Source organism: Bos grunniens, chromosome 24, assembly GCF_055505025.1.
Source record: "Bos grunniens cultivar Pamir isolate PY7600 chromosome 24, Bosgru_T2T1.0, whole genome shotgun sequence".
In the NCBI taxonomy this organism is placed as follows: Eukaryota; Metazoa; Chordata; class Mammalia; order Artiodactyla; family Bovidae; genus Bos; species Bos grunniens.
In genome coordinates this window covers 25,101,046-25,124,304 of record NC_141188.1, presented here as the reverse complement: position 1 = coordinate 25,124,304, position 23,259 = coordinate 25,101,046, and the positions used below count along the sequence as shown (strand labels likewise).

Here is a 23,259-nt window from a genome sequence, read left to right as displayed (position 1 = left end):
TGGAATAGAAAATAATGCTTGTTTTTCAGAGGTAAGGCAAACAAAGTGTATATGTTTAATACACTTAGAACAGTGTTTTTTTAAATTGATTTTTATTGGAGTATCATTGCTTTATGGTGTTATGTTTCTGCTATACAGCAAAGAAAATCAGTTACATGTATACATATATCCCGTTTCCTATCCATTTAGGTACCACAGAACAATGAGTAGAGTTCCTTGTGCTATGCAGTAGGTCCTCATTAAATATCTATTTTAATACATAGTATCAATAGTGTGGTGATGGACAGGGAGGCCTGGCCTGCTGCAATTCATGGGGTCGCAAAGAGTCGGACATGACTGAGCGACTGATCTGATCTGATCTGTAGTATACATATGTCAATCCCAAACTCCCAATTCATCCCACCCCTCTTTCTCCCCTTGGTATCCGTAAGTTTGTTCTCTACATCTGTGTCTCTATTTCTGCTTTGCAAATAAGTTCATCTGTGTCATTTTCCCTAGATTCCACAGATAAACTGTATCATACAATGTTTGTTTGTTTTCTCTTTCTGACTTTATATGACAGAGTCCAGGTTTATCCATGTCTCTGCAAATGGCACTATTTTGTTCACTTTTATGACTGGGTAATAGTCCATTTTGGGCTTCCCAGGTAGTAAAGAATCTGTCTGCTAATGCAGGAGACACAGGTTCCATCTCTGGGTTGGGAAAATCCCCTCGAGTGGGAAATGGCAACCCCCTCCAGTATTCTTGCCTGGAAAACTTCATGGACAGAGGAGCCTGACAGGCTATAGTCTATGGGGTTGCAAAGAGTCAAACATGATTAAGTGACTGAGCATGCACACAATATTCCATTGTGTGTGTGTACCACACCTTCTTTATCCATTCCTCTGCTGGTTGACATTTGCTGCTTGCACGTCCTGGCTATTGTAAACAGTGCTGCAGTGGACATTAGGGTGCATGTATCTTTCGAATTATGGTTTTCGTCAGGGATATACCCAGGAGTGGGATCTTTGGATCCTACTGTAGTTCTGTTTTTAGATTTTTGAGGAACCTCCATACTGTTCTCCGCAGTGGCTGTACCACCTTACATTCCCACCAACAGTGTGAAAGGGTTCTCTTTTCTTCACATCCTTTCCAGCATTTACTGTTTGTTGATTTTTTGATGATGGCTATTCTAACTGATGTGAGATAATACCTCACTGTAGTTTTGATTTGCATTTCTCTAATAATTAGTGATGTGGAACAACTGTTCATACACCTATTGGCCATCTGAATGTCTTCTCTGGAAAAGTGTCTATTTAGGACTTCAGCCCATTTTTTTCATTGGGTTGTTTGGTTTTTTGATATTGAACTACATAAGCTGTTTCTGTATTTTGGAGATTAATCTTTTGTCAGTTACTTCGTTTGCAAATATTTTCTCCCATCCTGAGGGTTGTCGTTTCATTTTTTCTATGGTTTCCTTTGGTGCACAAAAGCTTTTAAGTTTAATTAGGTCCCATTTGTTTATTTTTGTTTTTATTTTCATTAATCTAGGAGGTAGGTCAAAAAAGATCTTGCTGCAATTTTTGTGAGACAGTTCTCCCTATATTTTCCTCAGTTTTATAGTATCTGACCTTAGGTTTAGGTCTTTAATCCATTTGAGTTTATTTTTGTGTATGGTATTAGGGAGTGTTCTAATTTCATTTTTTAAATGCAGCTGTCCAGTTTTCCCATCATCACTTACTAACAAGACTAGCAAAGACATAGAAGAACTAAAGAGCAAAAGTCACTTCCATGGTAGGCATATTGGGACTTCCCTGACATGCAGTGGTTAGGACTCCATGCTTCTACTGCATGGGGTGTGGGTTGTACCCCTGGTAGACAGCGAACAAGAAGATTCTGCATAGCCACACAGTACAAGCAAAAAAAGAAAGAAAGTCGACAAAGCTTTCATCACCTACAAGCACGTAGTGTTGCATTTCAGTATTTTAGAACATGCTGTACCAAGGAATAATATTCAAACTTCTGAGTAGGAAATATATATTCAGAAAAAATCATTGAGACCATTGAAATGGGCTTAATATTGACTAACATTCCTTATATCTACCTTGGCTCCAGCTTGACTATTTAAAATTCAAAATAGCCATGGGTTTTTCTTTTCATATTATTGATATCTTGATTTATTTCTGTCCAACTGCTAATTTTTCTATAATAGAGTTTTAGCTGTGAGACTTGAGGACAGCGTTTTTGTTATTTTAATAATTATTTACCACAAACATTATAAAAAGATGTGTCACCTTTGACTTTGTGCTTCTGGCTTCTAAGCCTCTGATTGTATCATCTCTTTTTTCTTTTCATCATCACTTCAAAATTTTCCAAAATACACCACCCCACCGTGCCATTAAATGAATATTTTTAAAATACCTATTAGGATTGCCAAAGGAAGAATTTGAAATCTATGTAGACTCCTAAAAAATGATCACTCTTTATATAGGTTTTAATTGTTTTGGGAAGTCTTGTCTTATATAGTGGGCAAAGGTGGGCTTAATTGTAACTTAAGGTACTGCCTTGCCTTATATTGTTTTATGTTGGATTGTAGGTTAATGTCTATAAAGTGCTTGGAGTTCTTATTGCAGGGCTAGAGAAATGTATGCAATTGTGTACACACCTTAATGAAAGAGTAAATGTTGTAAATATTTTATATAGCACATGAAATCATGAGGAGGATGGCATCTTTATCATCTTTGTATCTCCTGTCCCCCCCACATCCCCCTCCCCAAGTGGCTGGTACTTTATAAACTCATTTAAATGTAAGAATTGAAGAGAAAATGTCCCCTATTATTATTAGCAACAGTATCATTTATAAGAGATTTCCTAAGCTATTCACTTCCCCATCTGGTTTTAACTCTCATCTCATCTCATTTAAGTGATATTTAGTTTTACACACCTGTAATTATTTGATTTCTAAATTTTACAGTCAACAAGTTGGATATTCAGGTAAAACACTTTGCACATAAAATAGTGTTGTTTCTGTCAGCAGGGGGCTATAGTGTCAATACAGCATTTCAGGAGACGGTGACAATTATTGGTCAAAGAACATTAATCAAGTAACTGAGATGTTATAAAATTGGTAGAAATTACACAGAAACCAGGAATAAAAAGGTTGGAGACTGTCTGTGGTCAGCCTTTTACCCTTTTGAGGAGTTTTAGCATTCCTGGAACTGTGAATTTAATGTCTCTTCAATTGTGTATGCTTAAGCCCCTTTTTATTACGGGTAATTTTCTGCATAAAACGATCAGCTAGATAAGCTGTATTTCAAAACTTTTCAATGTCTTTTTATTACATTATCATCACCAGGGCTGATTCATTTATGAAACACAAAGCACTCCCATTTGGAGCAATTTATTCTCGTATCAATCTCCCCTCACCCCCCCGCCACTGGATTTGCCAGAACGCCATCATGTTCGTGTTCTGAAGGTTAATGCCCAAAGTCAAGCAGACAGGAGCCAAGTGCTGCAAGGTTTCCAAGATTAGGACTGATTCCCTTCACAGAAATAAATGATTCCTGCCATGTTCAGTGATTTTGTGCAGCGCTCCCCACGGCTGAGTGAGTGCATCAATACTGTAGTCTTTACCTGCTGTACATACTGATGACACTCGGTGTTAACTTGATTGACTGAGCAGCCCACTGGAGAGGACGCACCTGCAAGAGAAGTGCAGACACATATATTTTTATCCTGGTTGCGAAACATTTATTTTACATTTCTTTTCTTTGGGAGTCATGGTTTCCAATTCCATGGGCTCTCAAGCCACCGCTCGGGTACCACAAACCTCCACATGCTGTTTGGTTTTCAGAATTCTCCCGAAAGTGGTCTCAGGTTTCTACCCTCTGCCAAAGCCCGATTTTATGCTTTTGAGGGAAAAATGACAGGAAGCTGACGCTGAAGAGTCTTGACAAATGAGTGACTCTGTGGAATTTAAGTCTGAGAGGTTCTATCTAATGACAGACAAGTGGATCATTTAATTCAGTTATGAGAAATCATTTTGATTATATGTTTCTGTTCTATTTTGTTATGATGTTTTTGTAGGCTTTGAGGCAGCAGCAGAAGAGAAGAAATGGAGTCTCAATGATGGTAAACAAGACTGTCCCTCGTGTGGTTCTGACACCATTAAAGGTGTCTGATGAGCAGTCGGATTCGCCTTCAGGTAAAGAGCTAAAATATTCTATGCTTGGCCAGTTACTCCCTGGAGGAGAGTTCCTCACTGAGAGAGAGATGTCATGAATTTTCTCTGAAACTGAATACTATTTCCACTTGAGGTTTCATTTAATTTTTTTTTTTTTTTAATGCCTTTAACTCTTTCCGTGATTCAAACCTAACCGGGCATTTTGTGCTTAAAAAAAAGCAAAAGCACGTCTTGCTCATCATCACAGGACTTCGTTTGCTAATGTCAGTAGATGTAAGGAAACGTGCGGTACTGCTAGCTGGGTTTCTCTTGCTTTGGCTTTTGTGTGAATGCTGAACTCGAATGCTGGACCACATGCTGATGTGTAATGCCATCAAAAGCCGTTCTTCTGTGGGTGTGAATTTGTTTTGCCATCCTCTGCTGCAAAGTCTAGGAATCGTTTATTAGTTTTTGTGTTCTGGCAGCATTCTTCTCACCTCAGTGCAGCCCTGACCTTTTCTTTTAATTTACCTTCTGTCACTTTTTCGGCTATGGACCATTCTATTTATTACAGATTGATGTTTGCGTTTTCTCTTCCTGCTTCAACGTAAAGTCATTCATAAAGGCATGATCTCTCCCTCTTCATCCTTCATCTTTCTCCCTTGGCCTTGCATCGTCTCCAAGTGGCAGAGTATTGTTGAAGTGTATTCATATATTTTCACAAAAGATCTGAGTGTTTCTTTTAAAAGCTATCAGATCAGTGAATGTGTTTTTGACTCCACTATTAGGCCATCTGTTCTTGCTTTTTGTTCTGTTTGATTGATTTATTGGACTTTTCTCTTTATATCCAGTAGAGGAATCAGATTGTGGCCAAAGGCAGTGTATTAACTCTTAGAAAAGGAGATTGTATCTATGGTTGGTAAAACAATTTGAGATTTTTCTTTTCAAGGACAGCAAGAGGAACATAATGACATAATAACTATTTCCTCTTTTAGGATCTGAATCTAAAAATGGTGAAGCAGACAGTTCAGATAAAGAAATGAAACATGGGCAAAAATCTCCCACTGGAAAACAAACAAGTCAGCACTTAAAGCGATTAAAAAAGTCTGGTTTAGGTGAGTGTTCGATTGACTATAACATTTCTCATTTTAGAGATTTAAATCTTGTTGAATGAATAATAGGAACTTTCTTCTAATAGTTAAACAAGGAAAATTTTAAATCTTCCCAATTTATCTAAACCAAAGAAGGTGCTAAATAAGGCAACATATTACAGTGGAATGATTTTAAGCATGTTGCTAAATTTGTGAATGATATCGCTGGACGGAGCAGAGGCTAACGATAAGGGATTTAAAATGATATACGCATTCAAGTAATTATCTGCCAAGTCATGATTCAGTCCAATGTGCCGTGTTTTGTTCCTGCTACTTGGTTTCACTTTATTGGAATACACTGTCCTGGGGGGAGGGGGGAAATGCAACTTTTATAAAGCGTTCACTGAACTAAAGAGTACACTGTCGGAATATGCTGCAGTAAAACTACTCTGCCTTGCTTTTCATCTTATGCTCCTTGAAATATTCAATAGTGCTTGTCTGAAAAACAGTGTACAATTGCTGAGAAGTGTGGGAGACCCAGATATTGGGTTCTGCAAGTCAGCCCCAGGTTTTCTTCTGAAGACTTCCTTCCTGATAACTTTTCATCAGGAAATCAATAGCAGCATTAGGGGGAAAAGGAATATGAAAATTGAAAAAGAGGAAAATAAATATATCCTAGGTGGAACATTAACATTCTAGACCAAACCTGCCTTACTGGATGCCTGGACCTAATGGCTTCATTTCTCTCAGTTATTTTATCTCTGAGTAAGGGTAATGATCATTGTAACATTTTGTAAATGGTTGGTAGAAAGTACAAATTTATTGACCTGAACTTTATTACTGGTTCTGCCACTTACTTTCTTGGCAACTTAGGGTAATTCTTATTTGCAGAGTTTATCTGTTTGTAAAATTCAAGCAAGATTTTAACCCATGTATTTATTGATTGAGTAAAGGTTTATTGATTGCCAACTGTATACCAAGATTTTGTTAAATTCTGGAGCATATTTTCAGTAAAGTCTTTATAATAGGGTTTAGATAGCCTTATATCAGAGATCTTTGGGAAAACAGAATTTATTTTTGCTTTAAGTTTTTTAAATATAGCATAATTATCTTTTTCATTGTTTCCAAGGCTAAATCATTTTATAGTTATTGTCTGGCCCCAAATGTGTAAGTTAGTGTATAGCCATACCTACATATATATTGAGTGGGTTGCCATTGCCTTCTCCGAATATATATTGACATTTTCCCCCTAATTTTTGAGTTTTCTAAAGTATTTTAAGTAGCTTCTGAAGTTGAAAAGTGTAATGGGAGAGTGATATGTAAAGAATATACTAAAAAGAAAAGCCACCCAAAACATCGTTATGATACCTTAAGTAATTAAAAAGTCAGTGACCATCTGTTAAATCTGTGTGCTACCAACCTCAGGAAAGTCAACACTATATCATGAGTTTAAGAAAATTCAAGGCACGGGGACCTCTTCATTCCTTTACTTAGATGCCTTCAGGGCTGGGAGGTAAGCAAGGCTTGTACTCTTTTCATGATCCTGTCAGATGTTTGGGTCTTCAGTCAGGATCTTTTGTTTTAATTGTCATAACCTAGGAATCCTGCATGCCACTAAACGTCTTACGCATTAACAAAAAGCAGTAAAGGTATTTTGGCTTGTTTGCTAGCAAATTTAAAAGGTGATAAAGGAGAGAGACCACTAAGTTCTTTTTAACCTGCTTTTTATTAGACTACAGAGTACTAGAAATAATGAAGCTACTTTAAGGAAGGAATGGAAGGGTAAAATCTTACCCACTCCCTGTATTTAATGCAGTGGTCTAGGTTCTGTGGGGCTTCCCTGGTGGCTCAGTGTTAGAGAATTCGCCTGCCAATGCAGGAGACCCGGGTTCGATCCCTGTGTGGGGAAGATGCTCTGGAGAAGGAAATGGCAACCCACTCCAGTATCCTTGCCTGGAAAAATCCCATGAACAGAGGGGCCTGGGAGGCTACATTCCATGGGGCCACAGAAGAGTTGGACATGACTTAGCTACTAAACAACGACTAGATACTTTGCCATGTTATCTCATTTACTTCAATTATATACAATAAAATGATTTTTATTTTGCACCCGAATAAACTGAGGGCCAGAGGGTGAAGGAGGTTGTCCATAAATGACATGGCTAAAGATCTAAGCTGGGACTGGCTGGCTCCCAAAATCTAAACTGTTATTTGGGGATATGTTCTGAATGTCTAGTCTGCCTAGACCTGTGGGCACCAATGAAGAGCAGCATAGCGTCCATGATGTGATGAGCCTGCCATGGGCGTTAAAATGTAGGAACCCTAGTTACATACACAAGGAGAGCTAGCAACTAACAGATTTTCTGGCTGATCCTGTAAAATCAGACAGAGGAAGAAGGTGGGATTTAAAATAAATCAATTAATGTAAAAATCTGTCAAAAGTTACCTGAAGTTTATTACTAGGAAGGAACTGTGACTGACTGACTAACCCAGCAGCCAGCTGAATACAGTGGCTTCTTTTGTGCAGGTGAAGTCGGTAGTACTGATTAAGCCTCCCGTGTATGCCCAGCACTATAGAATGATAAGTGAAAACATGTCAAAAGAAAGTAAAACGGCCTTAAATGTAACCATCTCCAGATAGTATCCCACGTCTCTTGTAGGAAGTGATGTTTCTGATGTTCCGTGACCTTAGGGATCTTACAGAGTAAAAGATTCTGTGTGCTGTGCAACATTTTAGAATCAGGATGGTTTTATTACTTATATATATATATATGTCATATATATATGTACATTTTGCTTCCCACTCTTTGCCATGAAGTTGTTACTTCCTTAGAAGCAGTGACTTTCCCATCTATCTTGGTAGTACTTTCCGCACCCATTATGTCTGTCTCATTTAGTAGGTGTTGAATACGTTTTCAGCGAGTTATTTATAAGTAACAGGATGGCAAGTATATTTGTCTTGATGAGTGAGGCATCCTGTAGTTTTCTGCATAGTAGGGTAGTTACTTGTAGTTGAATAAGAATGACCCTGTGCTTCTTCGGGAAGGTCTTTCTTTGTTGAACCGACACAGGGTGAATGCAAAACCAGATGAGCCCACCCAACACTCCTTAGCCAGCGAGATACAGTCATCTGCCTCTCCCACCAGTGAGACATCTAATTCACACAATTTTAGAAATGTAGCTTTAACCCTCTTTGTCTTCTCTATGGAGAGATAACTACATAGTCCTAGCCTGTTGAAATCATTCTGAATGAAAATAAATGCTGTAAGTCTATTCTGCCTTCAGCTGATAATTCTGAAATTAAATCCAGTCCAAATTAGACTTCAGACTGTTAAGTCTAGAGTTTGATCCTCATTGTCAGTTTATCCTTACAGGACATAAAATACTCCTAGTTGTCCCTGAATGCTTCCTGTTGGTCTTTGGCAATTACTTAATTTGTCCAGTAGTGGAATAGGCACCCTGTCCAAGGTAATAGGTTTCAACAGGATCTTGGAATCTAAATATATGTAGCCCAGGACACGGTGAATCCCAGTGTTTCCCCGAGGACCCTGCAGTAAAGGACAGACCCCAGTACAGCCCTCCTCCGGTTCCTTCACAGGCCAGCTTTCTGGGGAGGGTTAGGAGCACACAATGGTGGTGGCGGTGGTAATGGCAGCAGCATTGACAGTATTATAGTAGTAATAATAATAAAGCTTCCGTATCCCTCAGCTGTTCCAGTTCTGATAGTGATCTTGAAATTCTTATGAGAAATATTGATAGCACTCAGCTTGGGAACCCATTACTTTTCACATAGTTTTTTTTCTTTTTTCTTTTCTGTTTTATCTTATTTGTTCTTTGCCAGGGTTTTGTATAAAAATTACAAGGCTATTTCTCCGAGTAGCTCTCTGGCTGACATGGTGACGTGGGTTACTCTGAGTGAGTGCAGTTGAAAAAGAAAATGGATCTAAAGATCCGATGATGTTATTATTAAAAAACTCCGATGATGTTATATTAAAAAACAACCGAAACCTTGCTGGTCCCTCTCCCATTTCTGAATCATGCATGGTAGAAAATTCTAATCTGACATGCACAAAAACAAACTAACAGTATCTACAAGGCCCCTTTTTATTATCTCAGGGCTTGAAAATCAGTATGGTATTAGACCACCAAACAACTAGGTGGAAAAACCACATCAGTGAGATGTAAGGTAGGTTCTGACTGAAAATGGAGTTTGAAGTATATGGGTTTTTTTTGCCTAATCAGTTGTTTTAATGTCCTTTATCATTATCTTGGTGGTGGTTTAGTCACTAAGTCATGTTCGACTCTTGTGACCCCATGGACTGTAGCCCTCCAGGCTCCTCTGTCCATGGGATTTCCCAGGTAATAATACTGGAGAGGGTTTCCATTTCCTTCTCCAGGGGATCTTCCAGGCCCACAGATCAAATCCAGGTCTCCTGCTTTGCAGGCAGATTTTTTACCAACTCAGCCACCAGGGAAGCCCATACATATCCTTATCTTAGCAAAGGATAAAACACATATAAAACCTCACCTATGGAGTTTTCTGAGAGATGGATTATGGAATTTACAAAAAATTACTAATGATAATCTTTCTTACCACTTTTTTGGTATTAATTTCTTGTATATTTCCATAACTAAAATGTAAGTTCCTTGAATTAGAGGTCGTTGACCTATACCATTTATAATTATGCTTCTTCCTTCCTAGTCACACAGTAGGAGTTTAAAAAGTGCTTGCTAAACAAATTCAAGCTTCTAATGGATGTCTCTGAGGGGATTTTAATAAATGTCCTCAGTGAGCCCAACTTCTGGGATTCATTCCAGTATATTTTATTAGGTTTAATCTTTTCGTAGTGAAGAATTACAACTTTGCTGGTTTCATAAACGTTACGTACTTTTAAGATAAATTAATGTAGGAAAGTAAAAAAATTGAATAGTAACCCGAAATCCTGTCATCAACAATAACTTTCCCTGTTGTTTTATAAATACTATTTGACATCTCCTAATGTGTAGCCATAGTCAGAGGTCATCTTAGAAAAACCAAATTATACCATTTTAATTAAAAATACTAAATTTAATTAAGTTTGGCCTGAATAATAAAAAAGAATGAAAGTAAAACCAAAAACAAAATCGCTAAACATTGCCACAAGATGTATTCATATCTGAAAGTTCTCTCCAAAGCTGTTAAAATGTGACAGACTGAAATAGAAGTGATAATTTTTTTAACTACTCAAACTTTGGCTAATATATTTTGAAGGAGGGGGAGATAATTGCACTTACAATCCCACTTACCTCCATGTTTTCGTTATGTTATTTTTTAAATGGGCTTCCCTGGTGGCTAAGCTGGTAAAGAATCTGGCTGCAATGTGGCAGACCTGGGTTCAATCCCTGGGTTGGGAAGATCCCCTGGAGAAGGCAGCGACTACCCACTCCAGTATTCTGACCTGGAGAATTCCATGGACTGTATAGTCCATAGGGTCGCAAAGAGTCCATCAAGATTATTAACATTTAAAAATCTATTTTTTTTACCATAATCCCTGTTTGTCACTAACCTCATGGTACTGTATTGTAATCGAGTCAATGCTCCCTGATAGAATTTTTACAGTCTCTTCATTTTGTGAAAGGTACTCGATTTAGGTTGTAGATGGCTAGATTTTGCCCTCTGATAATTATTTTTTCTTTAGACTTCACTCTTCAAAAGCCTGCTTTTCTTCACTGAGCTCTTTCAGAATCTATTCCTCTGTAATTTTTTTGAGACGATGAAGAACTCTTTGATTTTGAACTCTTTCTGTATTTCTTTGGGCAGTTCTTGTAACATAAGGCTTTGGTCTGCCTCTTTGATGGGCTCCTTCCCTCTGCTTGAGTGTATCTCCTGTGGACATTTTATGTTCTAATCCTGTGGGATTTCCCTTCTGGAAAATAGGAAGTTTTAAGCCAACAAGAGCTCCAGAGTCTGCCACCTTTACTCAGATTGATGCTCTTCAAACTCCCTTTGGTTACAATAATTCCCCTGACCCCGATCAGACGCTTTCCCATGATTTTATTGACTCCTAATGTTGTCTTTAGTAGTATAGACACTTAGTGCGGCAGTTTGACAGTTGTCCCTTCTCTGTTTCTCTGGACTTCAACTACTTTATACTTTCAGTTCAGTTCAGTTCAGTCGCTCAGTCGTGTCCAACTCTTTGCAACCCCATGAAGTGCCAGCATGCCAGGCCTCCCTGTCCATCACCAACTCCCGGAATTCACTCAAACTCACGTCCATCGAGTCGGTGATGCCATCCAGCCATCTCATCCTCTGTTGTCCCCTTCTCCTCCTGCCCCCAATCCCTCCCAGCATCAGTCTTTCCCAATGAGTCAACTCTTCTCATGAGGTGGCCAAAGTACTAGAGTTTCAGCTTTAGCATCATTCCTTCTAATGAACACCCAGGACTGATCTCCTTCAGAATGGACTGGTTGGATCTCCTTGAAGTCCAAGGGACTCTCAAGAGTCTTCTCCAACACCACAGTTCAAAAGCATCAATTCTTCAGTGCTCAGCTTTCTTCACAGTCCAACTCTCACATCCATACATGACCACTGCAAAAACCATAGCCTTGACTAGACGGACATTTGTTGGCAAAGTAATGTCTCTGCTTTTGAATATGCTGTCTAGGTGGGTCATAACTTTTCTTCTAAGGAGTAAGCGTCTTTAAATTTCATGGCTGCAGTCACCATCTGCAGTGATTTTGGAGCCCAAAAAAATAAAGTCTGACACTGTTTCCACTGTTGCCCCATCTATTTCCCATGAAGTGATGGGACCGAATGCCATGATCTTCGTTTTCTGAATGTTGAGCTTTAAGCCCACTTTTTCACTCTCCACTTTTCACTTTCATCAAGAGGCTTTTGAGTTCCTCTTCACTTTCTGCCATAAGGGTGGTGTCATCTGCATATCTGAGGTTATTGAGATTTCTCCCAGCATCATTCTTGATTCTAGCTTATGCTTCCTCCAGCCCAGCGTTTCTTATGATGTACTCTGCATAGAAGTTAAATAAGCAGGGTGACAATATACAGACTTGACGAACTCCTTTCCTGATTTGGAACCAGTCTGTTGTTCCATGTCTAGTTCTAACTGTTGCTTCCTGACCTGCATATAGGTTTCTCAAGAGGCAGGTCAGGTGGTCTGGTATTCCCATCTCTTTCAGAATTTTCCACAGTTTATTGTGATCCACACAGTCAAAGGCTTTGGCATAGTCAATAAAACAGACATAAATGGTTTTCTGGAACTCTCTTACTTTTTCCATAATCCAGCAGATGTTGGCAATTTGATCTCTGGTTCCTCTGCCTTTTCTAAAACCAGCTTGAGCATCTGGAAGTTCACGGGTCACGTATTGCTGAAGCCTGGCTTGGAGAATTTTGAGCATTACTTTACTAGCATGTGAGATGAGTACAATTGTGCGGTAGTTTGAGCATTCTTTGGCATTGCCATTCTTTGGGATTGGGATGAAAACTGACCTGTTCCAGTCCTGTGGTCACTGCTGAGTTTTCCAAATTTGCTGGCACATTGAGTGCGGCACTTTCACAGCATCATCTTTCAGGATTTGAAATAGCTCAACTGAAATTCCATCACTTCCACTAGCTTTGTTCATAGTGATGCTTTCTAAGGCCCACTTGACTTCACATTCCAGGATGTCTGGCTCTAGGTCAGTGATCACACCATTGTGATTATCTGGGTCGTGAAGCCCTGTTTTGTACAGTTCTTCTGTGTATTCTTGCCACCTCTTCTTAATATCTTCTGCTTCTGTTAGATCCATACGATTTCTGTCCTTTATCGAGCCCATCTTTGCATGAAATGTACCCTTGGTATCTCTAATTTTCTTGAAGAGATCTCTAGTCTTTCCCATTCTGTTGTTTTCCTCTATTTCTTTTCATTGATTGCTGAGGAAGGCTTTCTTATCTCTTCTTGCTGTTCTTTGGAACTCTGCATTCAGATGCTTCTATCTTTCCTTTTCTCCTTTGCTTTTCACTTCTCTTCTTTTTACAGCTATTTGTAAGGCCTCCCCAGACAGCCATTTTGCTTTTTTGCATTTCTTTTCCATGGGGATGGCCTTGATCCCTGTCTCATGTACAATGTCACGAACCTTCGTCCATAGTTCATCAGGCACTCTATCAGATCTAGTCCCTTAAATCTATTTCTCACTTCCACTGTATAATCATAAGGGATTTGATTTAGGTCATACCTGAATGGTCTAGTGGTTTTCCCTACTTTCTTCAGTTTAAGTCTGAATTTGGCAATAAGGAGTTCATGGTCTGAGCCACAGTCAGCTCCTGGTCTTGTTTTTGCTGACTGTATAGAGCTTCTCCATCTTTGGCTGCAAAGAATATAATCAATCTGATTTCGGTGTTGACCATCTGGTGATGTCCATGTGTAGAGTCTTCTCTTGTGTTGTTGGAAGAGGGTGTTTGCTATGATCAGTGCATTCTCTTGGCAAAACTCTGTTAGCCTTTACCCTGCTTCATTCTGTATTCCAAGGCCAAATTTGCCTGTGTCCAGGAATTAGACACTAAGATAACTGCATCTTTTCTTCCTCTGATTAGGGAGGTGAGGTACCAGCTTTGATAAGATAAGTCAGCTATAAGAAAAGATCAGATATAATGAGCTTGTTCTTAAGCCAATTAAGAATAAGTATGTTAGGATAATTAAAATGGGATTAAACATCCTGTGTGGTGACAAATTTAGCAATAAGTTCATCTGCTCTGTCTTTGTTCTGAAATTATAAAGCTAGTTTTGCTTCAATGGACATCTTTGAAATAGATCTTGTTTTTTGATTTTGTCATGTACCTCTCTGAATCTTTCTTTTTTTCCCTATGATACTCTTAAATATTTTGAACCATGCCAGATAGTAACCAACAGCATAAGTTTGACTTCTCACATTGTCTGTAACATGTTTCTAAGGTTTTACAATTTTCCCATTTCCCCAATACTCCCTCCCAAAGTCACCCTTGGTAAATGACCCCAACTTCCTCTCATGGATTAGAATTAAGCAGGTTCCTTTTCTATATTTTCAGCATTTCTGTCTCTAAGTTTTGCCTTTGCCTCCCCTGCTGAGAAAAAATAACTTCTTCCTGATTCCTTTCTCCTTGTAGTCTATTTTATTTTCCTGTGAAACACTTTAAATATGTAGAAAAATAAAGATGCTAATCAAACATACATCTGTATCAAACATACATCTGTAATCAAACATACATTTGACTTCACTCCTAACAAATGTCAGGAGTTTTTTGGGAATCCTTTAGATTTTTTTTTTAATTGATAAAATTGTTGTACATTTTTGTGTTTCTAAGTGAGATTGGCCACAAATTCTCTCTTGTATTATCCTTGTATGTCCTTATTTTGAAATAAGTTATATTAATTTCATAAAGTAAATTTAAGAGCTTTCTTTCTTTACTTATTCTCTAGAATATATATCTATATAAGTGGTGGGAGAGTTGCTTGATGTATTGGTAAAATTAGTCTTCAGAGCTGTTTGTAATATGTGATGTGTGTACACTTTGAGTAGGAGGGTTTTTTATTTATTTTATAAGAATTTACACAAATTTATTGAGGCTTGCTATTTTTAATATAATTTGAAAATTTGTGAACTTGAAATATTTTAGTTTATCTGTTCAAAAGTGAAAGTGAAGTCATGTCCGACTCTTTGCGACCCCATGGACTGTACCCTACCAGGCTCCTCCGTCCATGGGATTTTCCAGGCAAGAATACTGGAGTGGGTTGCCATTTCCTTCTCCAGGAGATCTTCCCGACCCAGGGATTGAACCTGGGTCTCCCACACTGTAGACAGATGCTTTAGCGTCTGAGCCACCAGGGAACCGTAAAGTTTTAACTGAAGAGTCTGTGATGAAAGTGAAGTCACTCAGTCCTGTCCGACTCTGTGACCCCATGGACTGTAGCCTACCAGGCTCCTCCGTCCCTGGGATTTTCCAGGGAGGAGTACTGGAGTGGGTTGCCATCCTTCTCCGAAGGATCTTCCCAACCCAGGGATCGAACCTGGGTCTCCTGCATTGTAGGCAGACTCTTTACCATCTTAGCCACCGGGGATGTGTTCAAAAGTATTGGCTAAAATCATAGTAGTATGCTTTTTACATCTATCTCAGCCAGGGCAGGAGATGCAAGAGATGCAGGTTCAATCCCTGGGTCAGGATGATTCCCTTGAGAAGGAAATGGCAACCCACTCCAGCATTCTTGCCTGGAAAATTCCATGGACAGAGGAGCCTGCCATCAGTCTAACACGACTGAGCATCCACACACACATACTTTTTTAAATCTAATTTTCATTGTATTTGCCTTTGAATCTATACTATACCTCAAATTATATGCCTATCTTTTATTCCTATTAATGTTTATTTAAGCTATCTCTCTTTAGAGGTATACCTGTTTTATTGTTAATGAAAAAATCCTTTATCTGTTCTTGATGGTCATAATTGTTCTTTTCTATTTATGAATATCCATTCTGCTTCTTTACAGTCTTTCTTTTTCAGTTTTTATTCTATAGTTCATTCATTAACTTCTTGATTTGCACACTCAACTCTTGAATTTTCAGTATTTTTTCTTCTCTTAAATATGCACAATTTATCTTTATAACCAATTTAGCTGCTTTTTACAAATTTTGGCATGTCACTTAGAATCTAAATATTTTGTAATTTCCATTACAAAATTTTTTAACTTATGAGTTACTTGTAAGTTTGCTTCCAAGTTTCCAAACATATAATGGGTGTGGGAAGACCAAAGAGTTGCTACATTTCTGTTATTGATATCTAAGTTTACTTCTTTGTGGATAGAGAGATGAGATTTTCTATTATTTTTCAGTATTTGTTGAGACTCACAGGTCTGTTTTGGGTATTTTTTTTAAACTGTTTCTTGAGTGCTGACTAAAAGAAAATGCTTTAGTTCAGTGCTTAAATTCATTGGTTTAAGATTGATTATAGAGTTTTTAAAGTCTTCTTCATTCTTAAGACAAGTTTTTTACCTGTTACCTCAATGTTAGTCACTTAGTCATGTCCAGCTCTTTGTGACCCCATGGACTGTAGCCCAGCAGGCTCCTCTGTCCATGAGATTTCCCAGGAAAGAATCCTGGAGTAGGTAGCCATTCCCTTCTTCAGGAGATTTTCCTGACCCAGGGATTGAACCCAAGTCTCCTGTATTGCAGGCAGCTTCTTCACCATCTGCTGTCTGATAAAATATGTCCAGATATCCCATTAGCATTATGGAGTGCCAATTTCTATTTTTAATTATCTCAATTTTAAATTTTGAATGTTATGCAGTTTAAATGGATCCAGGCTTAAGGTCATTGTATTTTCCCAGTGAATTCATTTTATACCTAAGGAATTATTTTCTTACTCCAAAAAAGGTTTTTTTGTTTTTTTTTTCTAAAGCTTTATCTTTATCTGATGTTAATATTATAGTTTTGCTTTTCTTGTTGTGTTCAATGTCTTCCTGCTGTTTTGAGTTTTTCTCCTCGTTTTTGGTTTTCTTGATCGTTATTTTAAGTGTATCTCTTGTAAGGCAGCATATAATTGGATTGTGTTACTTTTAAAAACTAATATGAAAATCCACTTGTATATTTTTTTATTGTGTTGGACTTAATTAAATTTTTTTAATGACTTCATGTGATTGAGTTTTCTTTCCAGGAATTTATTTGGAAGTTCTAAGTCTTTCATTTTTCCCAGTGACACCTGTAGACTCTACCTATAGAGTTTTAACAAAGTTAAAAACTAGATGGTATCTCTTTTGTTCTCAAACAGTGCCAGAGTTATATAGCATTCTCATTTCAATCACACTGTATCATCTCTCATGCAATTGTGTACTGTTTTCTTTTTCTTTTTTCCATTTTAATTCATGTTAGTTTTATTTTCCTCTGTTAGTATTTATTTGGAGTTACTCATGTCTATTCATCTTCTGGTTTTTTATTACTTCTGCAACCCACCCATTCTTTCTTTGAGTTAATTTCTTTGTTTGTTAAAAGCATGCACTAGTGATTTTTCAGCATGATTCTCTAAGGGACTATTATTCAGTTGCTAAGTTGTGTCTGTCTCTTTGTAACCGCATGAATTGCAGTACTCCAGGCTTCCCTATCCTTCACTATCTCCCAAGTTTGCTCAAACTCATGTCCATTGAGAGAGTGATGCCATCCAGCCTTCTCATCCTCTGTTGCCCCTTTGTACTCTTGTGCTCAATCTTTCCCAGCATCACGGTCTTTTTCCAATGAGTTGGCTCTTTGCATCAGGTGGCCAAAGTATTGGAGCTTCAGCTTCAGCATCAGTCCTTCCAATGAATATTCAGGGTTGATTTCCTTTAGGATTGACTGGTTTAATCTCCTTGCAGTCCAAAGGACTCTCAAGAATCTTCTCCAGCACCACAATTTGAAAGCATCAATTCTTCAGCACTCAGCCTTCTTTATGGTCCAGCTCTCACATCTGTACGTGACTACAGAAAAGCCATAACTTTGACTATACGGACCTTTGTCAGCAAAGTGATGTCTCTGCTTTTTAATACACTGCCTAGGTCTGTCATAGCTTTTCTTCCAAGAAGAAAAAATCTTTTAATTTTGTGGCTGCAGTCACCATTGGCAGTGATTTTGGAGCCCAAGAAAATAAAATCTGTTACTGTTTCCACTTTTTCTTCATCTATTTCCATGAAGTGATGGGACCAGATGTCACCATGTTAGGTTTTTTTTGAATGCTGAGTTTTAAGCCAGCTTTTTACTCTATTCTTTCACCCTCATCAAGAGGCTCTTTAGTTCCTCTTCTGTTTCTGTCATTAGTGTGGTCTCATCTGCATATCTGAGAGAATTTCCATTTTGGATAGTACTGAAAATATTCTTATATCATTGCTATCATTGCCATTTAGAGGGACATTTTTATTAATTAAATTCTAGATCAAAACGTATTTTCTTTTGTCCCTTTGAAGATATTTCATTGTCATCTGTTATTTATTGGTAATGTGATTCTTGGGTCTTATATTGATCTCTTTGCGGGTAATCTGTTTTTGCTCAAAATAATTTTAAGATACTCTTTTTATTTTTGATATTTTGCTGTTTCAACACATCAGATGAAGGAATGAGTATTTATCCTTTTTGTGATTTGGTGTGTTGCTTTTTCTGAGGACTCTTGTCATTTTTTAGTTCTAAAACTTGGAGAGACATTTGCTCTTCAAATATTGCCCCTCTGTGATCTGCTGTGTTTTTTCGTTCTCAAACTCCTATAAATGTGCATCCTGACTACTTAATCTATTCCCTGTATTTTTGCTCTATCCTGCATTTTTGACTCATTTTTAATGCTGCATTCCAGATATCTTTATCAACTTTATCTAGACCTGGTGCTATGTTGGGTTAAATAAACAGATGGTATTGAGTGAAGTAGACATTATGAAAATTAAAGGCAACTAAGGCAAGATAGAAACGCAAAGAAGCTTTGGAGATTTTCTTCTGAAATGTCACTCTGAAAAGAGACACAATTAAGTACATTATTGAATATATATATACCTTCAGTATACATTTTATGTGTGTGTACAGGTGTATGTTTTCCCAATCTATAGTGAATTCATACCTCTTGCTTATTTATCACAGGACACTTGAAATGGACCAAAGCTGAGGACATTGACATAGAAACCCCGGGATCTATTCTTGTCAACACTAACTTGAGGGCATTAATAAATAAACATACATTTGCTTCCTTACCTCAGCATTTTCAACAGTACCTCCTGCTTTTGCTCCCAGAAGTGGATAGGCAGGTAAGTAGAAGTTTCAGACATTTGATATCAGTTACCAGTTATATCATTATGAAGTGGCAGGTCTGTTATCGAAGATGACTGATACCTGAGTGGATGGTTTTGTAATAGTCTAGTATATTTATGTAACTTATATACTTATTGCTGGCATTGGTGTGTTTGCTTAATCTGCCAAAACAGACTCATTTTTTATTATCACTAGTGAGCCAATTCAAATTTTAAAATATAGCACATTGCCATAGAGTGGAAACAACAGACCTACCCACATTGGGAAGGAAAAACAAAGAAATCAAAGGTTCCATTATCAAATAAATCTTTGAAGTAGCTGCTCCTTTGCCCTGAGGGAATATTGAAGTGCAGCAATAAAAAGCCAGGGTTTCTAAGAAATTATGTAAATGTTTTCATTCTCAACTCTTTCCAAAAAGCATTTAAAATTTATGTTTGGAGTTGGTTTCTGAAAGTCTATCATCATGAATATGATTGCCTATAAATAATCACGTTTTATCTTTATATTTAGTTGAACTGGAAATGCTTTCAGTGTATTTTTGTATTTTTGAAAAGCTTCTAAAATAAGGAAGTACAAATATAGACTCATAATAGCAGGCATCAATCATCTTCTAAAGCTGTTTGCTTTGAAAAGAAAAAAAATATTTCATCACATAAACTTTTATTAAATTTCACAAAAATTATTAAATGGTAACTAAGGAAACATTTCCTTGCAATTTTCATTTCAATAAGAGTTGACACTGTATGTAGTTCCCAGTTGATGGACATATTATGCATGTGTTTATAAATTTGCATCTCAAAACTAGAGACACATCCATAAATTGATATGAGCAAGGTTGATTCAATATTTCCATATTATTTTGAACAAATATTCTTAGCTTTTTATTTGATTCTCTTTTCTTCTAACTTACCAACTTTTTCATACATACTTAAAATTTGATGAGCTGCTGTTTTCTACCATTCTTTTGTATCTATTTGGTGGATATTATTGTTCATTTTAGAAAAATACTGTTTTGATTTTTGTGCAGTTTTGTTTGAAATTTATTCAATATTCTGAATATAATAAATATTTGGTGCTTTTGAATAACAGAAATACAGTAAGTGCCTATTACATATTTATTCAATCAGTGATTAAATACACTCAAGTTGGATACAGAAGCTATAATCCTAAATAATGAAAATATGAGTTAGAAACAGGTGAACATAGAGAGAAAAGCACAAAGTAAATTGAACTTTTATATGTAGAAGGGAAAAAAAATCACAGACAAATTCAAGATCCTTGAATTGGGCCTAGAAGTAGAGGCAGAATTTGAATGAAATAGGTGGAGATGTGTTTTATGTGAAAGATTCAAATATACAAAATCAAAAGTGAATTGTGAGCGGAGTCTGGATTATAGGAACAGCAATACCAATGGGTCTGGAATGACAAATTAGAAGTCGATTTTAGAAGATGCTTTGAGTATAAGGCTAAGAAGTCTGAACGGTGTTCTTGCTGTGTTTGCAATGCAAAGCCATTGAGGGCTTTTGAGCAGAGCTGTGTAATAAGATCACTACTTCTTAAGAAAATTATTCTGGCAATACTGAAAAGGGAATGTTAGAGATGGGAAGCATGAAAGTGGAAAGGGTTGTTAGAAAGTCATTTTAGTTGTTCCAGAAGGCAAAGTGAGGGCTTGAATTTGAGGAATAGCATTGAACTTGAAAAGGAATGTGGTTTAGCTGCTAAGTTGTGTCCAGCTCTTGCGACCCCATGGACTGTAGCCTGCCTGGCTTCTCTGTCCTTGGGATTCTCCAGGCAAGAGTACTAGAGTGGGTTGCCATTTCCTTCTCCAGGGGATCTTCCAGACCCAGGGATCAAACCCAGGTCTGCTGCATTGCAGGCAGATTCTCTACCAGCTGAGCTACAAGGGAAAAGGAATAGGATGATGCAGTCACCATCACCAGTCCCCACTGCTGCCATCATCACTGTCATCCAGGGGCAGCAAGTTTACATTTTGCCAAATAACACTTGAAGCAGGATTTCGGGAGAAGTGGCTGATAATTCCTGGGTTTCAAGTTGGTATGACTGAGCATTGCGTTCAGGTATTTAGAAAAACTTTATTTATTTGGGGGACAGTGAACTTATTAGCTATACAACTATTCCCTCCACTTCAAGGTATGTGCAGTTTATCTTGTTTACAGTTCTACCTCCTGTTGCTAGAATGAGATTCAGCATATATAAAATACTCACATCTTTTTGCAATGAAGAAATGACAGATTGTCTTAGGATTAGCCAAGTATTTCAGTAACCCAGAAGGCCACTCTGAATAAGTCTAATATTTAAACCAACCTGTAGCAGTTTCTGTTACTCAGTGTTTTCCAGTCACTGTGAGGCATATAAATGAATAAGGCACGATTATCTGTCCTCAAAGAACAGGTAGTTCAGTGGGAAATTATGTATTCAAGAAATATTTACAGAGCATGTATTATTACTTTGCTAAATACAGAGGCTTCAAGAATAAATCTTGCAGAGGAATAGCAGGTGGAGGAGAAAGACAAGCTTATCCTGAAATATAGCTTCCTGTTTACTAGGAAAGAAGTCTGATAACTGCATAGATCTATGGGAAATTTAGTATAAGACCAGGGAGAGTCACATAAATAGAAGTATAAAGAAAGTCCTCAGAAGGCAGAGAGGGTGAAGAACTTTAATTTGAAAGTAGTACTGAAGAAAATTTTATGATGAAACAGATGCTTAACTTGCACCTTGAAGGTGTTTTGGAAGTAGCATCAAGAGAAAGTGCATTTTACAGAAGGAGAGCTTGTCATTTACAAAGACCTGCTGTGTGTATGTAGGATACTGTGCTAAAGGGCAGTGTGGTCTACAACCTGGATCACCTGGTTGCAGAATCAACTCTTTAGCTTTTTCTGAAACCAGGGGGTACTCAAGAGATTTCTCAAATGAGAAGCAGCATACATAAAATAATTTAAGTAAATATTTTAATGCCTGGACCTAGGGCAGGAGAAGAAGATCCAAAGAATAAATAAAGTCAGTCCTTATTTTCTCTTAGAAGCCAGTAGCCCTGTAAATAATGTATTGGACTGGCAGAAAGATAAGACCCAGGGAGACTGGATAAGAGATAAAGACAGTAGTTGAGATAAGAGATTAAGAGTCTGCTTTGATTTATGTCATCTAGTGTTCTGCCTGTGTTTTCCTCTAAGAGTTTTATAGTTTCTTACATTTAGGTCTTTAATCCATTATGAGTTTATCTTTGAGTATGGTGTTAGGCAGTGTTCTGATTTCATTCTTTTACATGTAGCTGTCCAGTTTTCCCAGCACCATTTATTGAAGAGGCTGTCTTTGCCCCATTGTATATTCTTGCCTCCTTTTTCAAAAATAAGGTAATCATAGGTGCATGGGTTTATTTCTGGGCTTTCTACCTTGTTCCATTGGTCTATATTTATGTTTTTGTGCAAGTACCATACTGGCTTAATGACTGTAGCTTTGTAGTATAACCTGAAGTCAGGAAGGTTGATTCCTCCAGCTCCATTCTTCATTTTCAAGACTGGTTTGGCTGTTCGGGGTCTTTTGTGTTTCCATATGAAATTGTGAAATTCATATTTCACAATTTCCATATGGAAGTTTCAATTTTCCATATTTCAAATTTCCATATGAATTGTGGAATTTTTTTGTTCTACTTCTGTGAAAAATACCATTGGTAATTTGATAGGGATCACATTGAATCTGTAGATTGCATTTGGTAGTATACTCATTTTCACTATATTGATTCTTCCCATCCAGGAACACGGTATATTTCTCTATATGTTGTCCTTGATTTCTTTCATTGAAGTGAAAGTGAAAGTGAAGTCGCTCAGTTGTGTCCGACTCTTTTCGACCCCATGGACTGTAGCCAACCAGGCTCCTCCCTCCATGGGATTCTCCAGGCAAGAGTACTGGAGTGGGTTGCCATTTCCTTCTCCAGGGGATCTTCCAGACCCAGGGATCGAACCTGGGTCTCCTGCATTCCAGGCAGACGCTTTAACCTCTGAGCCACCAGGGAAGCCCCCGATTTCTTTCATTAGTGTCTTATAATTTTCTGTGTACAGTTCTTTTGTCTCCTTAGGGATGACATAAATCAAAGCAAGATCGTCTATGATCCACCTCCTAGAGTAACAGAAATAAAAACAAAAGTAAACACGTGGGACCTGATTAAACTTAAAAACTTTTGCACAGCAGAGGAAACTATAAACACAGTGAAAAGACAGCCCTCAGAATGGGAGAAAATAATAACAA

The 23,259-nt window shown here is 37.6% G+C and overlaps 1 protein-coding gene across 4 annotated transcripts in view; it reads left to right on the top strand.

Moving 5' to 3' along the window:
* The window catches only part of ASXL3 (ASXL transcriptional regulator 3), a 196,997-nt gene that overhangs the window by 101,172 nt on the left and 72,566 nt on the right, over positions 1–23,259 (top strand). For all 4 annotated transcript variants that reach the window (XM_086372262.1, XM_086372265.1, XM_086372263.1 and 1 more), the window contains 3 exons: positions 4,066–4,183; positions 5,137–5,256; positions 18,826–18,989. In XM_086372262.1, the coding sequence (XP_086228388.1) occupies positions 4,066–4,183; positions 5,137–5,256; positions 18,826–18,989 (402 nt within the window). The remainder of the gene's footprint in view (positions 1–4,065; positions 4,184–5,136; positions 5,257–18,825; positions 18,990–23,259) is intronic.